This window comes from Calonectris borealis, unplaced genomic scaffold, assembly GCF_964195595.1.
Source record: "Calonectris borealis unplaced genomic scaffold, bCalBor7.hap1.2 HAP1_SCAFFOLD_310, whole genome shotgun sequence".
NCBI classification, from domain to species: Eukaryota; Metazoa; Chordata; class Aves; order Procellariiformes; family Procellariidae; genus Calonectris; species Calonectris borealis.
In genome coordinates, this window is record NW_027441693.1 from 1 (window position 1) to 22,388 (window position 22,388).

The window sequence follows — 22,388 nt, forward strand, 5'->3', positions numbered from 1 at the left end:
CCCTATAATAAGCACACAATATATTGCAATTTTAAACAGGCATACAGAGTTAAGTATAATAGATTTCAACATAGAGTCAGTATTTCCCTTATCCTCCACAAAAGCTTGTTATGCCATCCAAACTGAAGAGAAATAACTGTAACCTGAATAATTGCTCTAACCTAACATGAGCAGTGAAACAGAACTGAGGAAAGGCAGTCATCTATTCCCATGTATGTCTGTTCTGTGTGTAGTTTTGGAGTGGTTGTGAATTGCTTTGGCTTTAATGAAATCCTGGAACAATCTCGCAGATTGAAGGAATCTTGCAGAGATTCATCCTATTCCAATTGCGTTCCGTACCCTGTATCTTTACGCTATGACAGGAAAACAAAACTTCCTGATATAGTCTCTTTATTACAATTGGTCTACACGTCATATGCTTCCTTTCCCTCCTAAGTCTCCCTCTAGATCAAGAAATCCCCCTGTTCATAACAATGATTTATAAAACGAGGTCATGAGCCATTTTGATTACAATCACTAGATCAAATCTAAGTCATTTTTTGGGGAGTACAGTTCTGGTTTTAGTCTCATTGTGACCAATGTTATTACATTCCCATCATGTTCCATCATGCACTACTTGTTCATTCCCATTTTTAGTCCAGCACATCATTTAGTAATCAAAACTGTCTCTCTACAACTTATTTTTCATTGCAGTTTCAGACTAAAGATGGCAAAACATGTTGAATTGAGGTAAGGCTGAGATAAAATGTTTTGTTGAAATAAAGATTATAATAAGAATAAAAAAAGTCTTACCTTTATATGTAGCTTTACCCAACAGCGTGATTGTTAGTATACATTTGGAATCTTGGTCCTTCTCAGATATTCTTCCTTTTAGGAGTCCTTTTTCTATTAGATTTTCTAGCCCATCTCTAATTATCTCTGAGAGGCTCTTCTCTTTAGACAGCAGCTGCTGCTGAACACCCAGTAATGTATTGCACATAAAATTGTCGACTTCCTCACAGGTAACTGCTATCTGCATCAGTTTTGCAAGTAATTAGCATGTTTAAAGGTATCATTTCACATAACATTTCATAAGCTATACGAAAAAATTTACTGAATAGAGCAGTTCGATATCCTGTTAATGTGTTTCTATACATGACAAATAGAATGATAGACAGTCTATGATAGATCTGATGGGACTGCTCTCCATCTGTTCTGTTATTCTAGCTACTGCATCATGTTAATTTGTTTCCACTGTTCCTATTTGCATTTTGAATCAAGTATCAGAAATTGACATATTAATACTGTAATGTATCATAAGGTAGTTACAATTTTGACTTTTACACATAAGGAAATTGTCATGTTACGTGATTACTTGATAACTGAGTTAAATAAAAAGACTAATCAAATCTTTGTCCTTCTTATCTGATTAGAAGCTGTTCTGAACTTGTAAGCCAAACTGTTTAAAAAGTCTGTTTTTCCTATAGAATCAACAGATAAGGTTTTCTTTGCGTTCCCAAGCACTTAAGTTACTCAGAAGAGTTAAGTGATACCTTCAGTCCAACCAAAGATAACAACAGGCTCTGCATTCCCTTGGTCAACTCCAGCAGAAGATTGCTGTAACAATTCTCCAAAGGACTGTTAACTAAATCCTGAACCTAAAAAAGAGCAAGAAATATATTAGTTCAAGGAAAATATTTATGCATTAGTTTTACTCTTTTAAAAATACTGATAAGCATGATTCAGCTTATAAAGAAAATAAGTGTAGACACCTAAAGTTTTCAGTTCACATCTGAAAACAAACCACATAAAGGTAGTTTATAGGTATTATTACATAAATCAAATACTTGCAATGTTAAGTGAACAAAAATTAAGCTAGGCAGTTCAGCTCCTCCTGTTTATCCCACCAGCTTAATCCAACAATTTAAATTACCAACAGCTTTGTAAAAATTACCAAGTGCTTGTCTTTTTCTTGCACTATGAGAATACTTTCTCCAGCACTGTCAATACCAGCTCGACCAGCTCTGCCAATCATTTGTTTATACTGGTTCTTCTTCAGGACATCATTAGCAACATAAGGAGCTCTGAGAATAACCCTGTAAAAAAGTCTTTAGTAAGTTATGCTTTATATTAAAACTCCTAAAGTGGCAATAAAATTTTACAAATGCATTCTTTATACAGGCCCCTTGCTAAGTAACTAATAAAAATCAAATGCACTTGTTTGAACAGATGTGTACATCAACCAGGAAAACATTTAACAATTTAAGGTTTATTGAATAATAAGCCATGTTTATTATGTTTTGCAGAACCTTTGGAATTAGTCTTTATGTCTACTCAAAAGCCTGAGTTTAAGGGTGAAAATCACTGAGATATAAAATAAACCTTACTAAAAAACATAAGTAACACTGACCATACATCAGTTATGCTAGAAAGACAATACTTGTCTCTGAATTTTTTTCTCCCCTCAGATGTGTTATTCCAACATACACGCACACAAAACTGGATTCTTAGCAGTCTTTGGTCATAAAAAGTACAGCAGGCATATCATCAGCACTTGTATAAGAAAAGGCAACACATTTTTGTGTTAAAACATATTCAAGCTATATCTCCTTAGAAAAGATTTATTATACAATTTAAACGCTGTTCTTAGGACAATATCTAAAGAAACCGCCATGAATTTCTTATTCTTCAGGATAACATTACTAAAATACTGAAGCATTTTCTCAATTTCTTAAAATTTTCTTAATCCATTCAGGTAAGTGCACTTCAGCTATGCATTCTGAGGGACTTGTTACCGATTCACATTTCCTCCATAAAAACTTTGCAGTCTTGTGTCCTGAATTGAACATAAAATCCCTTACGCTTCCAATTTGCTAGTAAAAGCAGAAATACACTTTAAATAACACCAATATTTCCAACTTACTAAAGCAATTTTTTCACAAAGCAAAAATCAATACAACAATGAAATATGTTTGAGTTACTAACCTTCTAGCTGGCAGGTTGACTCCAGCAGCTAAAGTAGCCGTACAAGCAAGTAGACACAGGACACCTGTAGAATATGCTTCCTCTATACTTTTTCTTTCATCATTTGTAAGGCCACTATGGTGATATGCAACACCAAAAGGGATTGTTTGCTTCAGAACAGGACAGACACTTCCATTTCCAATATTCTTTAGGTTCTTGATGAGATCTTGTTTCTCTTTCTCCCTGTGAGCTCTAAATTCTCTTGGAGGAAGAAAAGTGTTTTATACTTTGATCAATCATTAACTACTTAAAAATATCAAGAAACATGCTTACTGTCTATTGCTGTTCATTATCCATTCCTCCAACATCTAGGTTGGAGAAACAGTTATTTCCAGTAACTTTAAAATAGCAATAAACAGGAGAATGATTAAGTTGCAATAGAACTCTCCTTGTTTGTAAGCACAGGTACAGAAGGGATCAAATACTGACTGGGTGTGTGTGCATTGAAGTGCACTGAAAAAAGGAAATACAGCCAGTATTAGCTCCTAGCGAAGATTATAGGTACATCAAAAATGGTTTCAATTTTGATAGCAAGGCTGGTTTTTTATTTTAATATAATTTCTTCCTACATAAAATTTAACTTTGCTAGACCATTGAGTTGATCAAATCACATTTCAATGAAACCAAACATAAGTCTTACTTTCTTTTCTTTATTAACGAAGCCTGGTTTAGATTTTACAACTTTGTCCTGGTTCCGGCTGGGCCAGAGTTAACTTTCTTCCCAGTAGCTTGGGGGGTGTGCTGTGTTTCGGGTTTAGTGTGAAAGGAGCGTTGATGGCCCATTGATGCTTTGGCTGTTGCTGGGTGATGCTTGCACCGGGGAGGGGGAGCACAGCCGGGGTGGTGGACCCAGCTGGCCAATGGGGTATTCTATACCATGTGACATCAGGCTCAGTATAAAAACCAGGTGTGTGGGGGGGCTCACCCCCCGTTCGTGACATACGGTCGGTGAGCAGTTGCATTGTGCATCGTCTGCTTTGTATATTCTGTTATTGTTGTTGTTCTCACTGTTATTATTACTGTTCTACTTCGTTTTATTTCAATTATTAAACTGTTTTTATCTCAACCTGGGAGTTTTCCTACTTGTGCCCTCCCGATTCTCTCCCCCATTCCACGGGGGGGGGGGGGCGGTGCTGAGCAAGCAGCTGCGTGGTGTTTATTCGCTGGCTGGGGTTAAACCACAACAAACTTAGATTTATAAAGTAGGTCTGGAACATAGCTACTCAATCAACTACTAAGATACATGATCAAACACCGGGCTATAGAGAAAATGTTTGTTTTCTAAGCTTACAGAGACCAGTACCAAAGGGACACAAGGTTAGATTAATTTAGTGTGCTATTCCTTTTTTCTTTATTATTTGTCCTCTAATAACCATTTTTTCAACTAGTTTAGAAAATAAGATTTTTTTTTTGGTAAAACATTTGTTTAATGAGCCTTGAGTAGTTTGCTATCATTTATGCAGCTAGCAACTTTACATGACTCCATATTCAAAGCATTTACTTCTGATCACCATGGAAAATCACTTGCAAACTAATGAAGATAAATACTAAGTTCTGACCAATTATTCCATACATAATTAAAAAATCATGACAGAAACTTACTTCTTGAGGTACTTGCACACCATGGAAGCCACATTTTCACAGTTCTTTTTAGTGGGACAAAAGATTAGGCAGGAATATTTAGGAATAACTTCAGTAACCAGCGCAATGATGTGGTCAGGATCTGCTTTCTCCAGATTACTAGAATACTATCATAAACACAGATTGACAAACATTTAAACTTAGAAATTAAGTCATAAACTAAGTATTCAACACAGGTTCTCAATCTTTGCTGGAATATTCCCATTTGCTTTAATGTGACATAATTGCAAGTTGTAGGATAAGCTTTTCTCCCAATCCTCACTTGAAGAGTTTATTAACACACCTAGCTTGAACTGAGGGATACATGGATGTAAGAATCGAATGCTTTGCTTTCTCCCCTTAATACTTCAATTTCTTTTAGTGACACCATAGCAATGTTATTTGTGCTACAGGCAGTCAGCCATAACACACATTTTCTTTTTAAAGGTTGAAATGAATCCCTACAAGGCAGTAATAAGCCAACAAAAACCAAAAAAGATGCCTTCTTTCAGTATTGTTTAAGAGTGATCAACTGTTGAGAAAATCTACCCAAAATCATAAAACATTGCGTATCTGGAATACTCAAACCCACTGCTCTTCACACTCAAAATACTGAAGAAGCCTCTATCTTAAAGAGCAGTAAAGAAGTGAAAAATCAAGTTACACGTTCAGTATTTTAAAGGCCTTTTTTCTCCCCAAAGCCTACCATTTTCTTTCTCACAGGTATTACTATCATGTTTAAGTAATTTCTTTGGTAAAAGTTCTACAAACAAATCAGTGTAAAATAATACATTTCATAACTATAGTTCAAAGAAACTATAAGCACTTTGATTTTACCTTGAAGTTAAGGAGATGTGAAAAAGTATAGCCATTTTCTGTTTTGTCGTCAACTGCATAAATGGTGTCTCGTATCTTTACATATTCCTTTAATTCTACCTAGGGAGATATAAGCCATAAAGAGAAACTTTAGTTCAATTACCAAGTCTTCTTTAAAGATTAAGTAAACTGATGTACAGCTAGTGGTTTTTTCTAAGCATCACATTTCATATACATACTTGCACGCACACGAGCACACACTCCACCCCATCACGAATTTTTTTAAAAGTTAATTATTTTAATTTGCCTTGAGGAAGTGCCTGATTATAGCAACTAATATGACAAATGTTGTATCCCATGAACTATTCATAAACCATTGCCATGACAGCATTCAAGCACCAGTAGTACAGATTCTAGTTATATCAAATGAACTGTAATGATTTATCCCAATAACTAAACCAATTTCTAAATTACAGCTAAAGTGACACAAATGGCTTAACACAACAATATAAAGGTACTTGCATTTGTGCATTTACAAGTGCATAGAGCTATTTATTTTATTGGTACAATTGCAAGCAGTAGCAGGCATTATATTACATTACACTGAAATTAAGCACAAGCTGTGATATGATCCTAAACAGATTTGCTGTAATTTTAAAGCCAAATATCTTCTTTACTAGTTTATGGTATCCTGTATACAGACCGGTCTAAAATTATTAGTATAGTACTCCGCTTGCAGGAACTTCTGCAGGTCTCCAACATTATTTAAAGTTGCGCTCATTCCAATGATTTGCGTGTTTTCTGCAGAACAGAAGTTGAGATGAATTTATTGCCACGTTCATAATTTTTAGCACTTCTGCTCAGTATTTAATTCATAAGCCTGCTTCTTCATCGTTAGTCTTTTTAAATGCTAAAGTAGCAGGTTTGAAGGAGGATATAGCTAAGAAATATTACCTGAGACGTAAACATAAAAAAGGAATCCTTCTCTATAGAAGCATTTAATTGGAATGGCTAAGGGGCTCCTACGAAGAAATGGAAGACATTTGACAACACTCAGGATTTCTCAGAGAAGTGGTATCAAAAAAGCTTCAAAAACATCCAGCCCATCATTACAGGGTCAACTAACACTTAAATGAGTAAACACTGTTACTGCATGGAGTCATGCCATGTTTTTCAAAAGCAGCCAGAACACCACAAATCCAGAAAGAAAAAGTATGACTTCTCTCTAGAGGTGCCATCACTACAATATTTTAATAATATTAACTGCAGCCATTACTTACTACTAGTGTAAAGAATTTTTGCAAGAGTGATTTCCAGCGTTGCTCCACGACTTCCCTCACCTAGCATATGCAACTGTGCACAGAAGGGAAAAAGAAAATGCAAGAATATTACTGAGTTAAGAGTATTTCTACAAAAAAAACAAATTATGTAGTCCTAAGCAAATATTACAGGAATGTCTTTGTTGGACTTCCTCATATCCCTCCGGTAAATTTTGACTGCTAAGCTCCTTCCAGAAGTATAGCCTCACTGAAACAACATTTTGAAACAACATTTAAGAATCACAGAAAAACAGACCTAAGAGCAAACGTAGATAACAAGATTTACCTTCCATTTAACTAGACCGTAACTGACACACACAGTTAACTCCTGACCGTAAACAGTCAGTGTGGAGATCTTTATATTCACCAGCCTAAAGCAATTTTAAACAAACCATGTTTTAAGCCACACTCATAGTAGAAGTTAATACAAAAAATCTTCTAGCAGCCAGCTGCTTCCAGAAAAAGTGGAAGTTAATTCTTAAGCTGCCTTCTGTTTAGAAGCTACTGTGTTCAAGCAAGGTCAGTCAGCCTGAAGCATTCCATGAATTAAACATCCCTGTTAGATGTTATACATGTGATTCAACCCCACAATCAACCCTTAGTAGCACAACTCAGCCACACCACTAAAAAGCAGAATAAGGGGCAATCCTCACAGTCAAATGTTACTGGATATTTTTCTTTTTTTAAAGTTTTATTTAGTCATTATTAATACCAGACATAGTCTCATAGTTTCATATTTAGGAGTTCAGTTCTGGGATTCATAAAATACATTCCATATGGTTAAAATGATTTATGCTTTTTCTAATTCATTAGAGATGTTTAGTTGACAAGTAGTTACTAAGTAATTCACCATCAACCACTAACACAGTAGGTCTCTCAATATAGAATCTATTGTCCTGATCTAGCAACAAATGCTTCAGTTAAAGAAAAATAACTTTGAATATTACAGAATTATGTACCAATGCAGAAAAAAAATTAGTTAAGTAGTAATAATTTCATGATAAACACTCAAAGCAAAACCAAGTAATCAAAAAACTGCTCTTTGCTAATAATTGCATATTATAAATACAAAAAATTGCATATTATAAATCTGGGTAAATCCTGTAGCATACCTCATCTACTACAACCAGACCAAGGTCATCAATTCTTTCTGTTTCAATTAAGGAATTCACTAGAGCATGTCCTTTTTCTATAGTAGCAATATAAAGAGACTTTTTTATTCTCCTCTTGATTGGTGGAAATCTTCCTTTACTTCCTGCGTATTCTTCAACCAGGAAACCCAATTCTATCCCAAAACTCGATAAACCCCTAACCTGTTAGAAAAAAGATCAATTAGAGAACAAACTCATGATCATTTTGGATTTCAGAGCTGCCTCAAGAACTCAACATGCATATAACCAACCCACACCACAATCAACTGTTTGAATTAATGAAAACATATTAGCTATGACTAACTTTTCCAATTGCAAAGCTGAAGTGTTTACAAATATTATCAAGCTTGGGTTACATCTGTTCTCTAAAATTAACTTTTCCTTTATACCAAAAAAATACTAGTTTTTGTTTCGTGTTCAAGACCATTTCTTTAGCAAGTCAGGCAGTACAGCTCTAAGACTGCAGAACTATACATAACATTGCAAAAAGCTATTATTTAAAAATTCAGCACACTAACTTTATAACTCAGCATCTTCACCTCATAATTTACGTCTGTTTTATTACAAAATTACTGACCCTCAGAGCAGCATTTAGGAGAGAAGTCACTCACTTCCCACCACATATTTATGAAAATCATGGAGTTTGCTAAAATTAGTGTTAAAACCAGTCAAGTAACAAGGCATATCAGAAAAGATAAGCAGTATCAGAAATACTGTACCCAGACCTTTTCTTGGACAATGGCAACATATGGCAGGATCATCAGAACATCCTTCTGCCTGCAAAGTAATTCTTGGAGAATTATTATTTCAGCTACAAGTGTTTTTCCACCACTTGTTGGCAATGAGTAAATTAAATTCTTTCTTTGCTGTAGAGATTCTAACATTAAGCAATCATGCTGCCATTCTGCAAAATTAAGAAAGAATTATTAGCAACCCCAGGGGCATGTTAATCAATATGCCTTCATACAGACTACTTTAAGTCTAGTGTTTGAGAGTTTTTCTTCAATAAACTGCTAAAAGCTTTCAGTCATCAAGCCCTCCAAAGTGTTCTGTAAGCCCGATCAACCTTTCCCACCCATCTAAAATAACCACTTAAAAAACCCAAAACAACCACTTTCCAATGCCGTTTACATTAAATATTACCTTAACGTAAATATTTTTACATGGGTAAACCAGGCAACACTTCACTAACAATTTTTTTTTTGCAACAAACCATTAGCTACATTACCATAAAGCGTTTCAATCCCTCGAAATTGTCTGAATAGGTCTTTAACTTTGCTAGGTAATCCATAAAAAGGGCCTATATCAACTGAAGAAGATTCAATAGTTTTTCTAGCAACACAAATCTCTTCCGATAAAACAGCTTCTTTCAGCTGCTTGGTCTTAGAGACCTGCAGAGTCTGGGCTTTGGCATTTCCAGTCATAGCACTTTTCAGATGATCTTTAAGACTCTCAGTTTTAAATAAATCACACTTAGAGTCTGAGGAAAAGTCAGTAGGTCTGTTCCCATGTTCAGCATCAGGACAAAAAGGTGATAGACTCCTGATTTTGTCCGAGGAAGAATTCACACATTTATTCCTCCTTTCTGAGACTGGAGATATTCTAGAATCAGAAGAAAGTTTATCCATTTTCTCAAAATACAAAAGTTGCGATGATGGCAAGTCATCTAAAATAGATTCAGTCAGTTCTTGATTGCTATCCACCGGGTCATTTTCATTCGTTTGGAAAGCATCCTCTTTGTCAGCTTTAAGGACAACCATATTTTCTGAAGCAGAAAAATAATCTTGTTTTTTCTGATGAATTCCTGACTGAAGATTCCCAAGTATGATTTCTCCAGCTGCTTTAATATCTGTATTTTTATCCTGCAGGTATTTGTGCTCTACATCATCAACTTGAGCTAGCAAAGAATCATTTCCATAAAAGCTGTCATAGTCGCCAAACATATCTTCTTCACTATCATTACTACACTGTAAAAACAGAAGTATTAATACTCTGAAGTAACACTAAAGAAGTCAGCATAACTTGTACAGCACATAGATCAGATGCAAGCCATTTAAGTCCTCCCCAACTTAACGAGAAAATTAGGTGTTTTTCTGATGTTGTTTGTGAGCAAAACCTAGCTTTACTTCTAAGGAAGCTCATGCGTTAACTTAGTGAAACTTAACCTACAAGTAGACATGATGCCTGCATAGCTACTTAGTAGTGAAGTTGAAGTTAGTAGTAGTAAAGTAGTAAAGTTAAAGCCAAAACGCATCCCCTCTCATACAAAGCAAGGCGCTCCCCGATCAGCGTCACGCAGGCTCGGTCTGGGCCAAGCCACCCTCCCAGACGGAGTCCCCCCACCTCAACACCCGGCCCTAGGAGCCTGCCCGCACCCCGCCATCCCCATACCGGGGTCTCCGCCGGGAGCCCCTCGCCACCGGAGCTCGGTCTCTTGCGAGCCACCGGCGAGCAGACGGCGCTAGGCTGCACCGGGGCCCGGCTCCGCTTCCGGACAGAGCCGGAGCGGCTCTTCCTCCGCACCGTCAGACTGGGCTCGGCCATCACCGCCGTCCCGTGGAGTTGGGGGGGTATCAGCCTCCGCCCTGAGACCGGGGCTGCGAGAAAGCGGTGTAGAGACCGTCACGGCCGCGGCAGGGCACGGCAGCGGACGGCCGAACCGCCAAAGGAAGACGGGACCGCCATGAGGAGAGCGCAGAGCCACCACTGCTTCCCACAACCCAACCGCCACCGACATCACTTCCGTCAACGAGCTACTGAAATCAAGGGACGGTAACCGGGCAGTGGCCAATCGCCTGCCTCAAGTAGGGCAGGCCGCGACCCCATTGGCCAGCGAATGGCATTTGTACAGGCGGTGGGGTGCAGGAGCCAGCTGCAGTCGGACGGCAGTGACGTACAGATGGAAGTGGCGTTGTTTGTCGGCGGTGCGCTGTAGAGGGCAATATGGCGGTGCGGGCTGTGGCGGCGCTGAGGCCCTGGTGCAGGCTGGCGCCCGGTGCGTTCCTTCTACTTTCTCGTTTCCCCCTTTTCGAGCGAGGTGGCTGTGCCCGAGCGGCAGCGGCCGTGGGGGTGCGTGGGGTGTTGGCGTGGCCGATCTCTCCCGCCGTGCCGCCGCTAATCCTGTCGCTCTTTCCCTTGCAGCGGTGCTGTGGGAGCGGCCGCGCCGCCTGCAGCACGAGCGGCAGCCCGGCCGGTCCGACCAGGTGAGGCTCCCCCTGAGCGCAGCCCGCGGTGAGCTCCGCCTTCCCTGCCTGCTCTCAGGCCACTGTCATCCTCACCAGGAGGGGCTCCGGTGGGGCAGGGGAGGTGTCTGAAAACGCCTTGGTTTGGTCTCTCTTTAGCTCGGGCTCCTAAAAAAAACCTGAATTCTGTTGCTTAGTGTGTTACAGAGCTGGAATCCAGCGCTGAGGGAGGTCACCAGGTGTTGAAGTTAAGGCGCTATTGATATCCAGTATCTTAACTGTGGTCACTTAAACCAGCCGTCTCAGTAACTCGAATGTGCAGCAAAACCTTTGGCAGCACTAACTGATTTCCTGTATGTAGCTGAGGAAGAGACTTAAGGGAATGCATTAGGGGTGGTTGTTAGGTCATAAAAATGTGTGTCTGGTACCAGCAAAAACGTTTAAAAATATTTTTTCTGTGCCCAAATTCTACCTCCGTCTGCGAAAATGAAATTTCTCCTTTCACTCGTATCTTGCAAGGATTTCGTGCTAGGTGTGTTCTGAAGTTCAAGGAGCCTTTCAGGGCTTGGGAGATATTTGGGACTCTGTTAGTATGCGAGCAGACAGAAGCTCCCTCAGGCCATTTGCTCTGAAATTATTTTCAAAAGCCTCTTGTGACTTATCAGACAGAACTACCTTATTAGCAGCTTCTGTAGATACAGCCTTCTAAGTAAAGGGTGTAAGCACTATCTTATTGCTTGCTTTAATTGACTTGTTACATTGTCATTATTACTAAGATATAAAAGCCTGTGAAGCTGTGAGAGGTCTTTTAGATTGCTAGGTACCAATCAGTGTGTAAGAGAAATAGATAAGAAAGTTACTGAAAAACTTAAGTGATGCACTAAATACCTTTTTGTTTCAAGGCATATTTTGCTCAAAGGATAAAACTAACAAACATTCCTTATTTTCTTGTGAAGCTTACAGATGTTAATTCTCTAATTTCAGCCCATACAAATGGAGAACCCCTATAAAGAGCCTCCTAAAAAATGTGTCTTATGTGGAATAAATGTGGACTACAAGAATGTGCAGGTGAGTTTGAAAATTCCTGTCCTTGGATGAAGGTAACTGGTTTACTATTTTTAAATAGGCCACAAGGAAGGCCACAAGGATAAAAAATTAAAAATTAATTCATATATGTAGGGGTTTAAAACTTAAGAGTAAGAATGTGTGCAGATAACTGTCAAATAATGTAGTTGTGATAAGTTGTTCAATCTACTAGTCTTATGTGCAGGTGTTACAACTTTTTTATTTACCAAATAGAGTCCTCAATTCCAATTCTGCTGTCATGTAACTTAAATGTTGTGGCATATAAAATACTGTCTAACTCCAAGCTATACTTTTTCTCATCTCCAGGTAGAACTGAGTTTTGTAAAAACAGATCAAACAATGAAAAATAGAATGCAAGTAGTAAAATAAACTAAAGCTCTCTAAAAATGTTCTTAAACTAACTTTGGATTTCTTAATTTTAAATAGCTTCTTTCCCAGTTTGTTTCCCCTCATACTGGCTGCATTTATGGCAGGCATATAACAGGTATGTGAAGTATTAAATTAAACCATTTACTAGTTAATATTCATGTTCTTGTGAGTTCAAGTAACAGTATATCAGCTATCTTTTCAAAAGTAACTACTGCCAACCCTATACATTTTGTAATAGTATTCCTCTGACTTAGTAGCCTTCATTAAGGAATGAAAATATCCCTTAAATTATGAGAGTTTTTTGTATTTAACGGTATAAGCACACATGCATTTTTCTAGAAAGACTTAAACAAAGCTAGAGGGAATTGTCAGTAGTATCACTTTCACCCTTTAAACTAATGGTTTGGTTATTGTTGATTTAAGAGACTGAAAATGACTTCTCTCTTCAGGCTTGTGCAACAAGAAGCAGAAGGAAATTACAAAAGCCATTAAAAGAGCTCATGTGTTTGGTAAGTATGATTATGCTTTTGAGTTTTGTAAGTCAAGCCTACTTTCCTATTAAAAAACCCCTCCATCTTATCTCTTTACAGGATTTATGCCAGTTATGTTTAAGAACCCATCATTTCTCACAGACCCCAAGATATGTAATGTCAAGTATCCAGAGTAATATACTATAAAGAAAGAAACAATAAAACTACTTTTCACATGTATATACTTGTTTACTGGAAATGTGGTTGGCGAGCATAATGCACCACTGACTGAAGGGTGGAGGTCAGTTGCTTTTTTTATGAAGTGTCGAGTCTCTAAAATTGTCTGAAGGAAGTATGAAAGATGAAAGCAATAGTAGAAATTGGCAACTGTATGTACCACTTCCTCTGCTCACAGGTCTTGCTAAAGTTCAGGTGGCTGTTTTTCCCTTGCTGGATTGGAAGGGGGGAGAAATAAACAAGTGGTGGATAGCTAAGGATAAATTATTTAAATTGTGGCAATTCATGTTGACAGCTAATTCTGTTAGGCATGTTACCTGTGTTCATTTGATGCTCCCTGCCTCAGCGCCTGCTGAGGGAAGGGTAGTACTGCTTCTTCAACAGCAGCTTGAAGTTGTATTACTCTGAGGCAGTATGGGACATAGTTATGACCGCTAACATCCTGCTAGCATAGTCTTTAAACCCTGAGACAGCATATACAGATTTATCTCTGGAAGGCAAAATGAGGGAATGTCATCTGGACTTGTCTCTATGCCAAACAGGATTCATGCATTGGAGGAAAAAAAAAAAACAAACCTGTATGTCTTGCAAAAACGCATTTTTTTATCCCTGCGGTGCTATAAATCGATATGTCACTTGAATATGCTGGCAGTAACTTTTGGTGCAAAGTCATCTGGACAAATCATTAACAGATCAGAAAGTAGGAGAGTGTGGGTATTCATTTGTGTCTCTAATTTTTTCCAACACATCCTCATCTGTTTCAGTGCTACTCAGAGTAAGCTTTCTTTCCTGGTCACTGTCCTCTTGGTCTCGAAGTAATTTTTGGTGAAGCTGCAGCGATCTTGATTTCTTGAATGACTTTGATCCTGTTGTGGTCCCTCTGACTTTACGCTTGGTGAGGTGTCTTGTTTCGGCTTCAGTGAAGTCTCTTTCCTCTACCATGAGAGTCAATTTGTCCATGACATTAATATTATGGTCAATGTTACAGCAGTTCTTCGATATCTGTCGGCCTTTGAAGGAAACAATACATGTCTGAAGTCCAGAATTGGGGAAAAATGTTTGCAGTGCCTGACAAAGGAGAACATTCTCCTTTGGCTCTCCTGGGTAATCTCTGTCTTCTCCTGGAAGAAAAAAAAAGCTAGAGTTTTAGTCCCTCTTGCACACTTCTACCACTACTACTTTGGCTGCCTCAAGTTCAGAAGTATTTTGTCCTGCCAATTGAATCAAATTTCGAAGTCTTACTAAGACTGGCATTGCATTTATTTAACTTACCTGAACAACTTTGTTGCTTTTTCCTCTTTATTTCTTCTTTTAATTGGCTCACCTCTGCTAAGAGTTTCTCTACAGATCGTTCACTGGCTTCTACTGTGGAGCATATTTTCTGCAAGGAAAAGAGTATTTGATGGAATTAACAGTATTCACAGAGCTGACTTTAACCTTGTTGCAAAATCCTTAAAGGTACTCATGATTTTAAGTTAAACACAAAGTATTAAAAAGCTTAAGTAATGAGCTTGAGGTGGATTTTAGAGATAATAACTTAAACTTTGTGTTGAATGAGGTGCAAGATGTTTTACTTGCTCCCATATAAGCAAAGGAGCTCTGACAAACTACAGATGGTGCTTCTTCAATATAACCCTCTTATGAGAATTTATCAGTGGAGTGTACTTTTGATCAAGTGGAAACTTAAGTCTTCAACTTTGAGAACTTCGTGTACAGCCACTAACAGTAAATGGAACTCCCTGATCTTTCAGTATGTGCTTCCAAGATGCAGCTTTGTTTCTCATTTAGTGCAAGATGGTGTACCCTTTGCTTGACTTGGTTTTGTAGTACTGCTGAAAGTAACTGTATAGGCAGGTATGCATGACTTACCTTCAGTTCCTCCTGCAAGGTGGCATACATCTCATTTATCTTATGAACCTCTTGTAAGGATCCATCTTCGTAAAAGAATTCTGACCTGTGGACCAAGAATATAATTGTATAATTGCAAGTTAATGATGCCAGTGCTTACTTAATAGGAGCTATAATGAATAAAGAAGTATTTTGAGCTTCAACACTAGATGCCTATGTTGAGACAGACAGCTGCTCTCATGGCAAAGTATGGGACTTAACTAATTCCAAGTAGCTTGGAAGGGTAAATAATTGCAGAAGACAGGTCAACAAATGAGCAGGCTATGGCCGTAGCATTTGCAAAAGCACTTAAAATAATACTTTCATAGAAACATAACTATACTTACCTTAGCTGAAAGCTACAGCTATCAGTAAACATGGTATATATTGTACCTGTGTTGTCTTACTGCTCTCACAAAACCAGAAGATACGCAGGAACCAGACACTGTTCTGTAACCTTGCTGTTCTGCCATACCCAAGTTAGTAACCACCAAAGGAACTTTCTGGAAAAGACTTAAAAAGCAGAACTATGAGAACATGATTTATTAACATCCAAAGGCCTCTCTTTGATAGTTAAAGGTTCTTGATCATTAAGCATCCCAGATGGAGGTTTACAGTACAGTTAGTTCTTGCTAAATGTATCACATCACACATAGATGACTACTTATGGCTAAAGGCAAACTTCAAGTGCAGTAAGACTCTGAGCAACGCCTCTAGTTTTTTTCCCCGTTTCTGGGTACGAGGCACACAACAATGCAATATTTGCTTGTTAAGCCTAGCCTATGGGCAGCATGTTGCTGAAGAGAACTGAAAATTACCACCAATTGAAATATTTCAATGATATGTGAAGATGAATACCACGCATAGTTGAAGTCCTATACACAAAACCAAATTGATCAAGAACAGCTTATGTGCATAAATGAACTGACAGTGTCTGCCTGTTGACACTGGCACTACAGATAGTTATAAAGGCAAATCCCTAACAGAACTCCAGGGTAAGATTTCAACTGGGCTCTAGCAATATAAGGACTAATTTTATTTAATGTGTAAGTTTCAAGGGTAAAATAAACAGTGTTAAAAGTAATTCAGTTGCAACAAAGAAAAAACCAAACTATTCCAAGTTGTAGCACATGCTGTGCTACTGCTTTATTAAAACTAGAGAACAAACCAATTACCCTTCTTGTGGCCGATGTAAGGCATGTTCCAGTCTGTAAGTAGAACAACTTTCTGTCATCACGCTAGAGGTTAATAAAAGGAATACAAGGCCCTGATTTGCTAGGTGCGACTGTAAATTCTTATGAAGAAGTCTTTCCCGGAATGTCATGGTCTGGTCTGTGTTACGTCTGAATTTGTACCATCCTATTACACTCTGCAGGCAGAAGAAGATTTATTATTACTGTTGAATCGTGCTGTCCCTGTGTCTTATACTGAAGCAAGTTAGAGGATTTAGTACAAAGTAATGAATCTGAATTGTTCCGTGATGTGTACATATTCAAGCAGTTAGTTAACTTGAAACCCTTAAAACATGTAGGCCTAATTCCAGTATGACAACTTCATTCTTTACTTCAAAACCATGTGTGGAACTGGCCTGTTTTCTGAACTTGTCCTCAAGCTGAAACTCTGCAAACTTGGTTCTGCTATTTTGCTGTTTGTCTCTTTCCAGCTTCTACTCTCCCCTTGTGAAACTTTCTTCTGTGGAGAAGACTGTAAATTTTTTTGGTCAAGTGGTGTTTAACCACTTGAGTGAGCTGACCTCAACTGATCTTAAGCTAGAAATCAGTAGAATTCCTTTGGAATATCTGAACTGTTCGCTTGAGAAATGAGTAAGAAAAAATAAAGTTGTGACATGTATGTAGGCAAACCCTAGACAAAAATAACCTAAACTGTTCTTTCAGGGGGAAAAGATGATGCAGCTGCCTTGACCAGCAGGTTGAGGGACTAGATACAAGATTTAAAAAAAGAGAGGAGGGGAAAAAAAGCTTGATACAAGAGGTATCCAGAACAGCCCCCAAAATCTGAGCAAGCTCCTTAGTATAGTTTAGGTTTGAAGATAAAATACCTTCTTACAGCCTGATAGTATTTTCTTCAGGGCAAGTTCATTCAGTTCTCCTGCGGAATTATAAAAGCTAGAAGAAAATTAGGACAATTAGAGGAAAAAAAAAAAGCTACTGTAGAAATAATTATTCCCTAGCAGTCTGGCAGTCATCTCACTTTAATAGCTTCCCCCCCCCCCCCCCCCCCCCCCCCCCCGTAAGCATAAAGATATGCTGACACAGCTTCTCTGCTAGGACAGTGCAGTTAATTTCATTACTCAAATAGCTATGTAGGTCGTCTTGTACAGCCCAGATGCTGTGCTGGCATCAGTGCTACTGGGACACAAGTTAAAGGTAGCATCTATGTTCTCTCAACTACAAAATAGTAAGATGCCTTCAATTTGATACGAAATGTCTTTCTAATAACATCTGGGTTTATTAGTTTTCAGAAAGATTTGAGAAGGAAATTGTGTTGTGATTCTCCCTTTGTAGGAGTGCAAACCTGCACAGCTGTATTCCCATCTATGATGGAACTCTCAATACTAGTCCTTGAAACTACTCCTGCCATGGGGCTAACAAGTGTTTCTTTTTCTGACCCACTTAGAAGCCTATGGCTGATGCTACCTTTTTTCTTTGAGGGTGAGGGGTTGGGATGTATGCTTTTAGAAAAGCAATGTGTTTTTTCAGTATGTTGAGATTATTCTGAAGTTTATATGGTATCATACCTCACCAGGAGGTGCAGTATGCCATATCTCTATTTCTATATGCATAGAGAAACAACAAAAAAGGACATGAAGAACCAAAACAAGAATAACATAATGCATTTTGCATCTGTAATTCCATGGAGTTGATGTGGCTACTGTAGTTAGAGCCGGGTGATTTTCTCAGTCATGTAATGTAAGTTTAACTTTTGAAGAGCTCAAGTTAGGGTTAACTTTAACTTTTTCATATCTGTTAGGATTCTTACCTGAACAACTGGTAGCATGGAATATGCTTCTGTATATCTGGAAAGAGAAGGTAATATTACATCAATTCAAAATGTCTATTCTTCTGTATGCTATGATCAGAATTAAACTGGTACAAGAACCAAGAAAGAATTCTGTGTAATATAATTTCTTAAAATCAAATACATTAACATGTAATTAAATAAGGTTAAGAAAGGAAATATTTTTTAACAAGATTCTAATTCATTTTTCAAATGTAAAGGGAAACACTTATATAAACTGTATTTTTTATACATTTTTCTGTTTTGTCAAGTGAAAGATAAAATTGGGCACTTTTTTTTTTTCCCTTCAGTTGGGTACAGGAGTAGTATGTAATACAAAAGATTTCACTTGAGTTACTCTGCAGCAAGGCATGGATGCTGTTAGTAAGAAAGATGAGGCTAGAGAACAGAAACCCATAGGATAGATAATCAGAACTGGAAGACTGACTACCAGAAAAAAAACAGGTGATCTAATAGCATTCTGAATCCTTTTCCTTTCCTAAATTCTCCACTACCTTCATTTTTACAAGTTAACTAAAAAAAAACCCCAAACTTTGGAGCAACTAATCTGCCTATGAGAATGTGATGATGAGACTCTGGGTAATTTGATCAATGCCACCACAAAAAATTCCCCACATTTTTGGTTCAGCTGTGAGACTTAGTGGAAGAAAGTTACACCTTAATTGTATCCTAGAGTAAAACTAGAAAATGGGATGCAGTTTCTCCCTACCATATTTTCAGGAAGATTGGAAAGAAGGCACATATTGTATTACTTTGTTCTCTTTCTTTTTGTGTAGCTGCATTTTAAAGGAATGGAGTTAAATGTGTGTGCATGTATATATATGTTTTTGTTAAGGGCTAGTATAAAATGCACATCCACTGCAATCCCATGAAGATTATAAAGAAAAATACATCTGGCATCTGCTCAATGAAATACATAAATAGTTTGCAGTCTTCACACAGTATTTTATAAGCTTTAAATTAGGTAATAGATGTTAACACATTATAGCTCTCATCACTGAAATAGGCCAAGTTTTTCCAGGGCAACCATAGTCCAGGAGAGTCTGTGATGTGGCCAAGACAAAAAAGGAGTCTAAGCCCTAAATTACCTTTAATGTGACAAGATGTTTGGCAAAGACGAGCTATTCAAAGAACTAAGAACTAGTACTTCTGTTAAATTACTGTATTTTCTACAGTAAAATTGTATTTTTTTTTAGCAATTAAAATGTTACAAAATAACCCTTCCATGTGTTTTTTTTTATATCAACCTGGACCCCAGGATCTAGCAGCTTTGATCTTGCTGTAAGGTATTGACTACCCTCATTCAAAACTGTAAGCAGTCCTATATTGCCTAAAACAAAGGCAGGCATTAAAAATATGGACAGACTAACCGATTGTATAAACAACCTCAACATCATCCATTTGTGAGTCAGTAATGCTGTTCTTGGCTTCACCTTTCACATCTCCAAGGAGAAAACCTTCCTTTATAGGGGGAGAGAAAAAAAAAGTTCACGTGAACAGTAGCATTGAATAGGACTTTTTCATCTAATATCAACAGTGTAAATGCTGTCTTCAGGGGAGGAAAAAAGCTGTCAAAATGAACTTTTTTTAATTTAAACAGAGTAGGTTCTCACTCATTTTTCAATACCTGCCTGTATTAAAGAAAAAAAAAAAGTTGGAATGTGTACTCAGCTGTTTTCCATTCCTCATGTTTTCATTCACAAGTGAACAGTTTGTGGTCGTACAGGTGATGCCCACCTCCAAGGCTTAGGCCAGACGGCCTGACCAGCATTTTGGTCAGGCCTTGGCAGACGCGGTGCTGCTGCTGCTGCCGCCACACCAGACGTTCGGTGGCCCACACCTCGTTTTAAAAGAAAAAAAAAAACCCCACAATTTCCCGGCATTAGCACGGAAAGCAATCTCCATTGCAGCAGGGTGCAGCGGGGAGGGAATACACTGCAAAACCGTGTTCCAGCACAGCAGACAGTGAGGCCCTGGATGTCCGTGGGGCTCTCCCCGGCAGCGGGCTCCCGGCGGGGGGCAGCCCGCCCTCCTGGCGGGGACGGGAGAGGCCCGGCGGCGGCGGGCTGCTCGCGCGACCAATGGCCGCCCCTCCCTAGCGCCGCTCCCCCCGCCCGCCGGCCCGCGATGTCCCCCCCTGCCCCGCCCCCTCCCCTCCCGGCGGCGGGGACCGCGGCACCCACCGTGTCCGAGTCGGTGCTGAGGTGCTGGAAGGCGAGGGCTCCGAAGACGAAGCCCGAGAGCAGGGCCGACGTGCTCTCGCCCTCCATGCCCCCGACAATGGCGGGCCGCGCCGCGGTGGCGGGAGCCCCCAGCGGCCGCCGGCGGCAGGGCAGGGCAGGGCAGGGCCCGGTCGGGCACATCCCGTCCCGTGAGGGAGCAGCGGGAGAAAGAGGAGGAGGCGTGCGGGGCGCGGGCAGCGGCCTGTGCCGGGCCGCTCCGGCGGCGGTGTGCGGGCTCTCCTCAGCCGCCTGCCCTCCCCGCGCTGCGTCAGCCCTCACCTCCTCCGCGCCCGCTTCAATCCTCCCTCGCTCTCCCGGCCTCTTCCCGCCTCCTGCCCGGTGAGGCTCACTGCAAAACCAGCCCTTTCGGTTTGCCTTAAATGGTGTAATTCTTAAATCTAAATTCCTCTTTTGTTTTTACCCTTAAGGTGAAACAGTGCTCCGATTTAGGAAGGCTGTTCAGACCCCCTGCGTCTCAGGGATGGCTTCTGGAGCAAAGGAGTGCAGGTGCAGCAGCAAGGGCTTGTTGCTGAGGGCAAGGTGAGGTGTCCTGGCCGCAGTGATGCCTGCAAGCTTCGGGACCTGACATAGCTCCAGGCCGAAAGTCAGGATCTGTGCTTATAGAAGAGCCTCATTGATCTGTACTAAGAGCTTTAGCAAAGCATCAAAACAGCATTTAAACCAAGCTGCCTGGCCCACATCATCCAGCTGGGAGCGTGGGTGGAACGAGCTGTATTCATGTCTTCAGAGTGGGTGGGTTGTGTCATGCCAGCCTGCAACATGAAAAGGCATGGCACTGGCTGAGCTCCTGTCTGTAACAAGGTTGTACCTTTTGAAACAGGACATGCAGCTGTGAGTATATCTGGAGGTGCGTGGTACTGTTCAGGATCCTGGTGAGAATCTTCTGAGTTAATAACCTAATAAATTGTGATAGGGAAGTAATAAAATGATAATGCTAAACAATGATCTGACAGCAGTAAATTGTACCGCTTCTTCCTAAGATACAGACTGAGTTTGCAGAATGTATGTTTTGTCTTTTTTCAGTAGTTTCATTTTACTTCTTTTTAGTATTTGTAGTAACATATTTTTTCACATTCTAGCTGGTGTTCCTGACCATATCAGCCAGAAGAAAGCTCTAGAAAAAAATTTCAGGAAGTGAGAGTTAAAAGTGACAGCGTTCTTTGAAACGTGATCAGAGATCCGGTCTAAAGGCCGCAGGAGTTTTTCCCCTTCACTTCAGGAGAGCAAATGTTTGATTTCATCCCTCACCAGGACTATAGGTAAGCATATTCTTAGCCTTAGACATTCATTTCCTGACTCTTGAAATAGGATGTATGCTCCTGTGGTCTTTGAAGAGGTGTTTCTACGATTTTGGGGTCTCACGCATGTGTTTTTAGGTTTCATATAAAATTAACCTTTTTAGTGCAATTTCTTTTCCCTTAAAACTTTTTGGCAAGATTAGAAGGAGAATGGTTAGTTCTGGCATATTTACATTTAAATAAAATTCCTTAAGTATTACTTAAAATACATGTGAATCGTGCCAATATTTAGAAGAGGAAAATTGTTGTGATTCTTACCTGTTGTTACAGTGGAGAGAGGGACCAACTAAGACTTTTATTTTTCAACACACTCATAAATGATCTAGATCTCTGAATAAGGGGGTAATGAGTCTCCAGATGATACAGAATGATTGACAAGATTAGTGGGAAGGAGCTAGTATGCATTTCTTGCAATGCAGGCCATGTGGTATTAAACGAATGGGTAATAAGTACAACACAATTGAATTGATACATTGCAATAAATGATTCCATTATGGACCACGTTGCCATGGTGGAGGCAACAAGAACAGGTGGATATGACCAGCATCCATAGCCGTTTGTGGAGAAAATTACGAAAGCGGACATGAATGCTGACATCTTTTAGAAATTGCCCCAAAGGACCCTGTGCTGTGACTGCAGTCACTCCTAAGCCAGAGCTGTGAGAAAAT

The 22,388-nt window shown here is 39.3% G+C and overlaps 3 protein-coding genes across 9 annotated transcripts; 1 reads left to right on the plus strand and 2 right to left on the minus strand.

Moving 5' to 3' along the window:
* Positions 1 to 419: 419 nt before the first annotated feature.
* Positions 420 to 10,471, minus strand: LOC142077578 (helicase POLQ-like). 3 transcript variants are annotated; one of them, XM_075139509.1, is made up of 12 exons: positions 10,301 to 10,471; positions 9,138 to 9,871; positions 8,635 to 8,813; positions 7,871 to 8,071; positions 6,720 to 6,792; positions 6,143 to 6,240; positions 5,461 to 5,559; positions 4,606 to 4,751; positions 2,965 to 3,204; positions 1,934 to 2,075; positions 1,533 to 1,637; positions 420 to 1,012 (listed from the first exon to the last, which is right to left on the minus strand). In XM_075139509.1, exons 2-12 carry the CDS (start codon positions 9,850 to 9,852, stop codon positions 701 to 703), a joined length of 2,310 nt encoding a protein of 769 aa, XP_074995610.1. In that variant the 5' UTR covers positions 9,853 to 9,871; positions 10,301 to 10,471; the 3' UTR covers positions 420 to 700. The 3 variants fall into 3 exon arrangements, with proteins under 3 accessions (XP_074995610.1, XP_074995609.1, XP_074995611.1); XM_075139508.1 differs by having other exon boundaries at positions 421 to 1,012; positions 9,138 to 9,876; positions 10,301 to 10,470; XM_075139510.1 differs by having other exon boundaries at positions 421 to 1,012; positions 9,138 to 9,674; positions 10,301 to 10,391.
* A 296-nt stretch (positions 10,472 to 10,767) lies between these two features.
* Positions 10,768 to 21,788, plus strand: LOC142077580 (small ribosomal subunit protein bS18m-like). Of its 4 annotated transcripts, XM_075139514.1 has the most exons (7): positions 10,768 to 10,904; positions 11,051 to 11,112; positions 12,076 to 12,159; positions 12,604 to 12,661; positions 12,996 to 13,055; positions 20,830 to 20,941; positions 21,502 to 21,788. In XM_075139514.1, exons 1-7 carry the CDS (start codon positions 10,853 to 10,855, stop codon positions 21,512 to 21,514), a joined length of 441 nt encoding a protein of 146 aa, XP_074995615.1. In that variant the 5' UTR covers positions 10,768 to 10,852; the 3' UTR covers positions 21,515 to 21,788. The 4 variants fall into 4 exon arrangements, with proteins under 4 accessions (XP_074995615.1, XP_074995616.1, XP_074995618.1 ...); XM_075139515.1 differs by lacking the exons at positions 20,830 to 20,941; positions 21,502 to 21,788 and adding an exon at positions 13,137 to 13,256; XM_075139517.1 differs by lacking the exon at positions 11,051 to 11,112 and having other exon boundaries at positions 10,813 to 10,904; positions 21,502 to 21,681.
* Positions 13,565 to 20,692, minus strand: LOC142077579 (BRCA1-A complex subunit Abraxas 1). 2 transcript variants are annotated; one of them, XM_075139511.1, is made up of 9 exons: positions 20,363 to 20,692; positions 19,550 to 19,640; positions 18,141 to 18,177; positions 17,200 to 17,266; positions 16,316 to 16,509; positions 15,534 to 15,653; positions 15,123 to 15,207; positions 14,526 to 14,634; positions 13,565 to 14,374 (listed from the first exon to the last, which is right to left on the minus strand). In XM_075139511.1, the coding sequence occupies exons 1-9, from the start codon at positions 20,540 to 20,542 to the stop codon at positions 13,947 to 13,949; spliced, it is 1,311 nt and encodes a 436-aa protein (XP_074995612.1). In that variant the 5' UTR covers positions 20,543 to 20,692; the 3' UTR covers positions 13,565 to 13,946. The 2 variants fall into 2 exon arrangements, with proteins under 2 accessions (XP_074995612.1, XP_074995614.1); XM_075139513.1 differs by having other exon boundaries at positions 13,565 to 14,353; positions 14,502 to 14,634.
* Positions 21,789 to 22,388: the final 600 nt, after the last annotated feature.

What these genes read in the sequence shown, in the direction of transcription:
- LOC142077580 (XM_075139514.1), top strand. Translation starts at nt 10,853, where the DNA reads ATGGCGGTGCGGGCTGTGGCGGCGCTGAGGCCCTGGTGCAGGCTGGCG. An exon ending in CTGGTGCAGGCTGGCGCCCG is followed by an intron (nt 10,905 to 11,050) that starts GTGCGTTCCTTC and finishes TTTCCCTTGCAG; the next exon opens with CGGTGCTGTGGGAGCGGCCG. An exon ending in TAAAAGAGCTCATGTGTTTG is followed by an intron (nt 13,056 to 20,829) that starts GTAAGTATGATT and finishes TTTACCCTTAAG; the next exon opens with GTGAAACAGTGCTCCGATTT.
- LOC142077579 (XM_075139513.1), bottom strand. Translation starts at nt 20,542, where the DNA reads ATGTGCCCGACCGGGCCCTGCCCTGCCCTGCCCTGCCGCCGGCGGCCG. An exon ending in TACTATCAGGCTGTAAGAAG is followed by an intron (nt 16,510 to 17,199) that starts GTATTTTATCTT and finishes TTCTGCCTGCAG; the next exon opens with AGTGTAATAGGATGGTACAA. An exon ending in AGAGCAGTAAGACAACACAG is followed by an intron (nt 15,208 to 15,533) that starts GTACAATATATA and finishes CTTGGTCCACAG; the next exon opens with GTCAGAATTCTTTTACGAAG.
- LOC142077578 (XM_075139508.1), bottom strand. Translation starts at nt 10,453, where the DNA reads ATGGCCGAGCCCAGTCTGACGGTGCGGAGGAAGAGCCGCTCCGGCTCT. An exon ending in ATACTAATAATTTTAGACCG is followed by an intron (nt 5,560 to 6,142) that starts GTCTGTATACAG and finishes ATATCTCCCTAG; the next exon opens with GTAGAATTAAAGGAATATGT. An exon ending in GTGTGCAAGTACCTCAAGAA is followed by an intron (nt 3,205 to 4,605) that starts GTAAGTTTCTGT and finishes TCTTCCTCCAAG; the next exon opens with AGAATTTAGAGCTCACAGGG.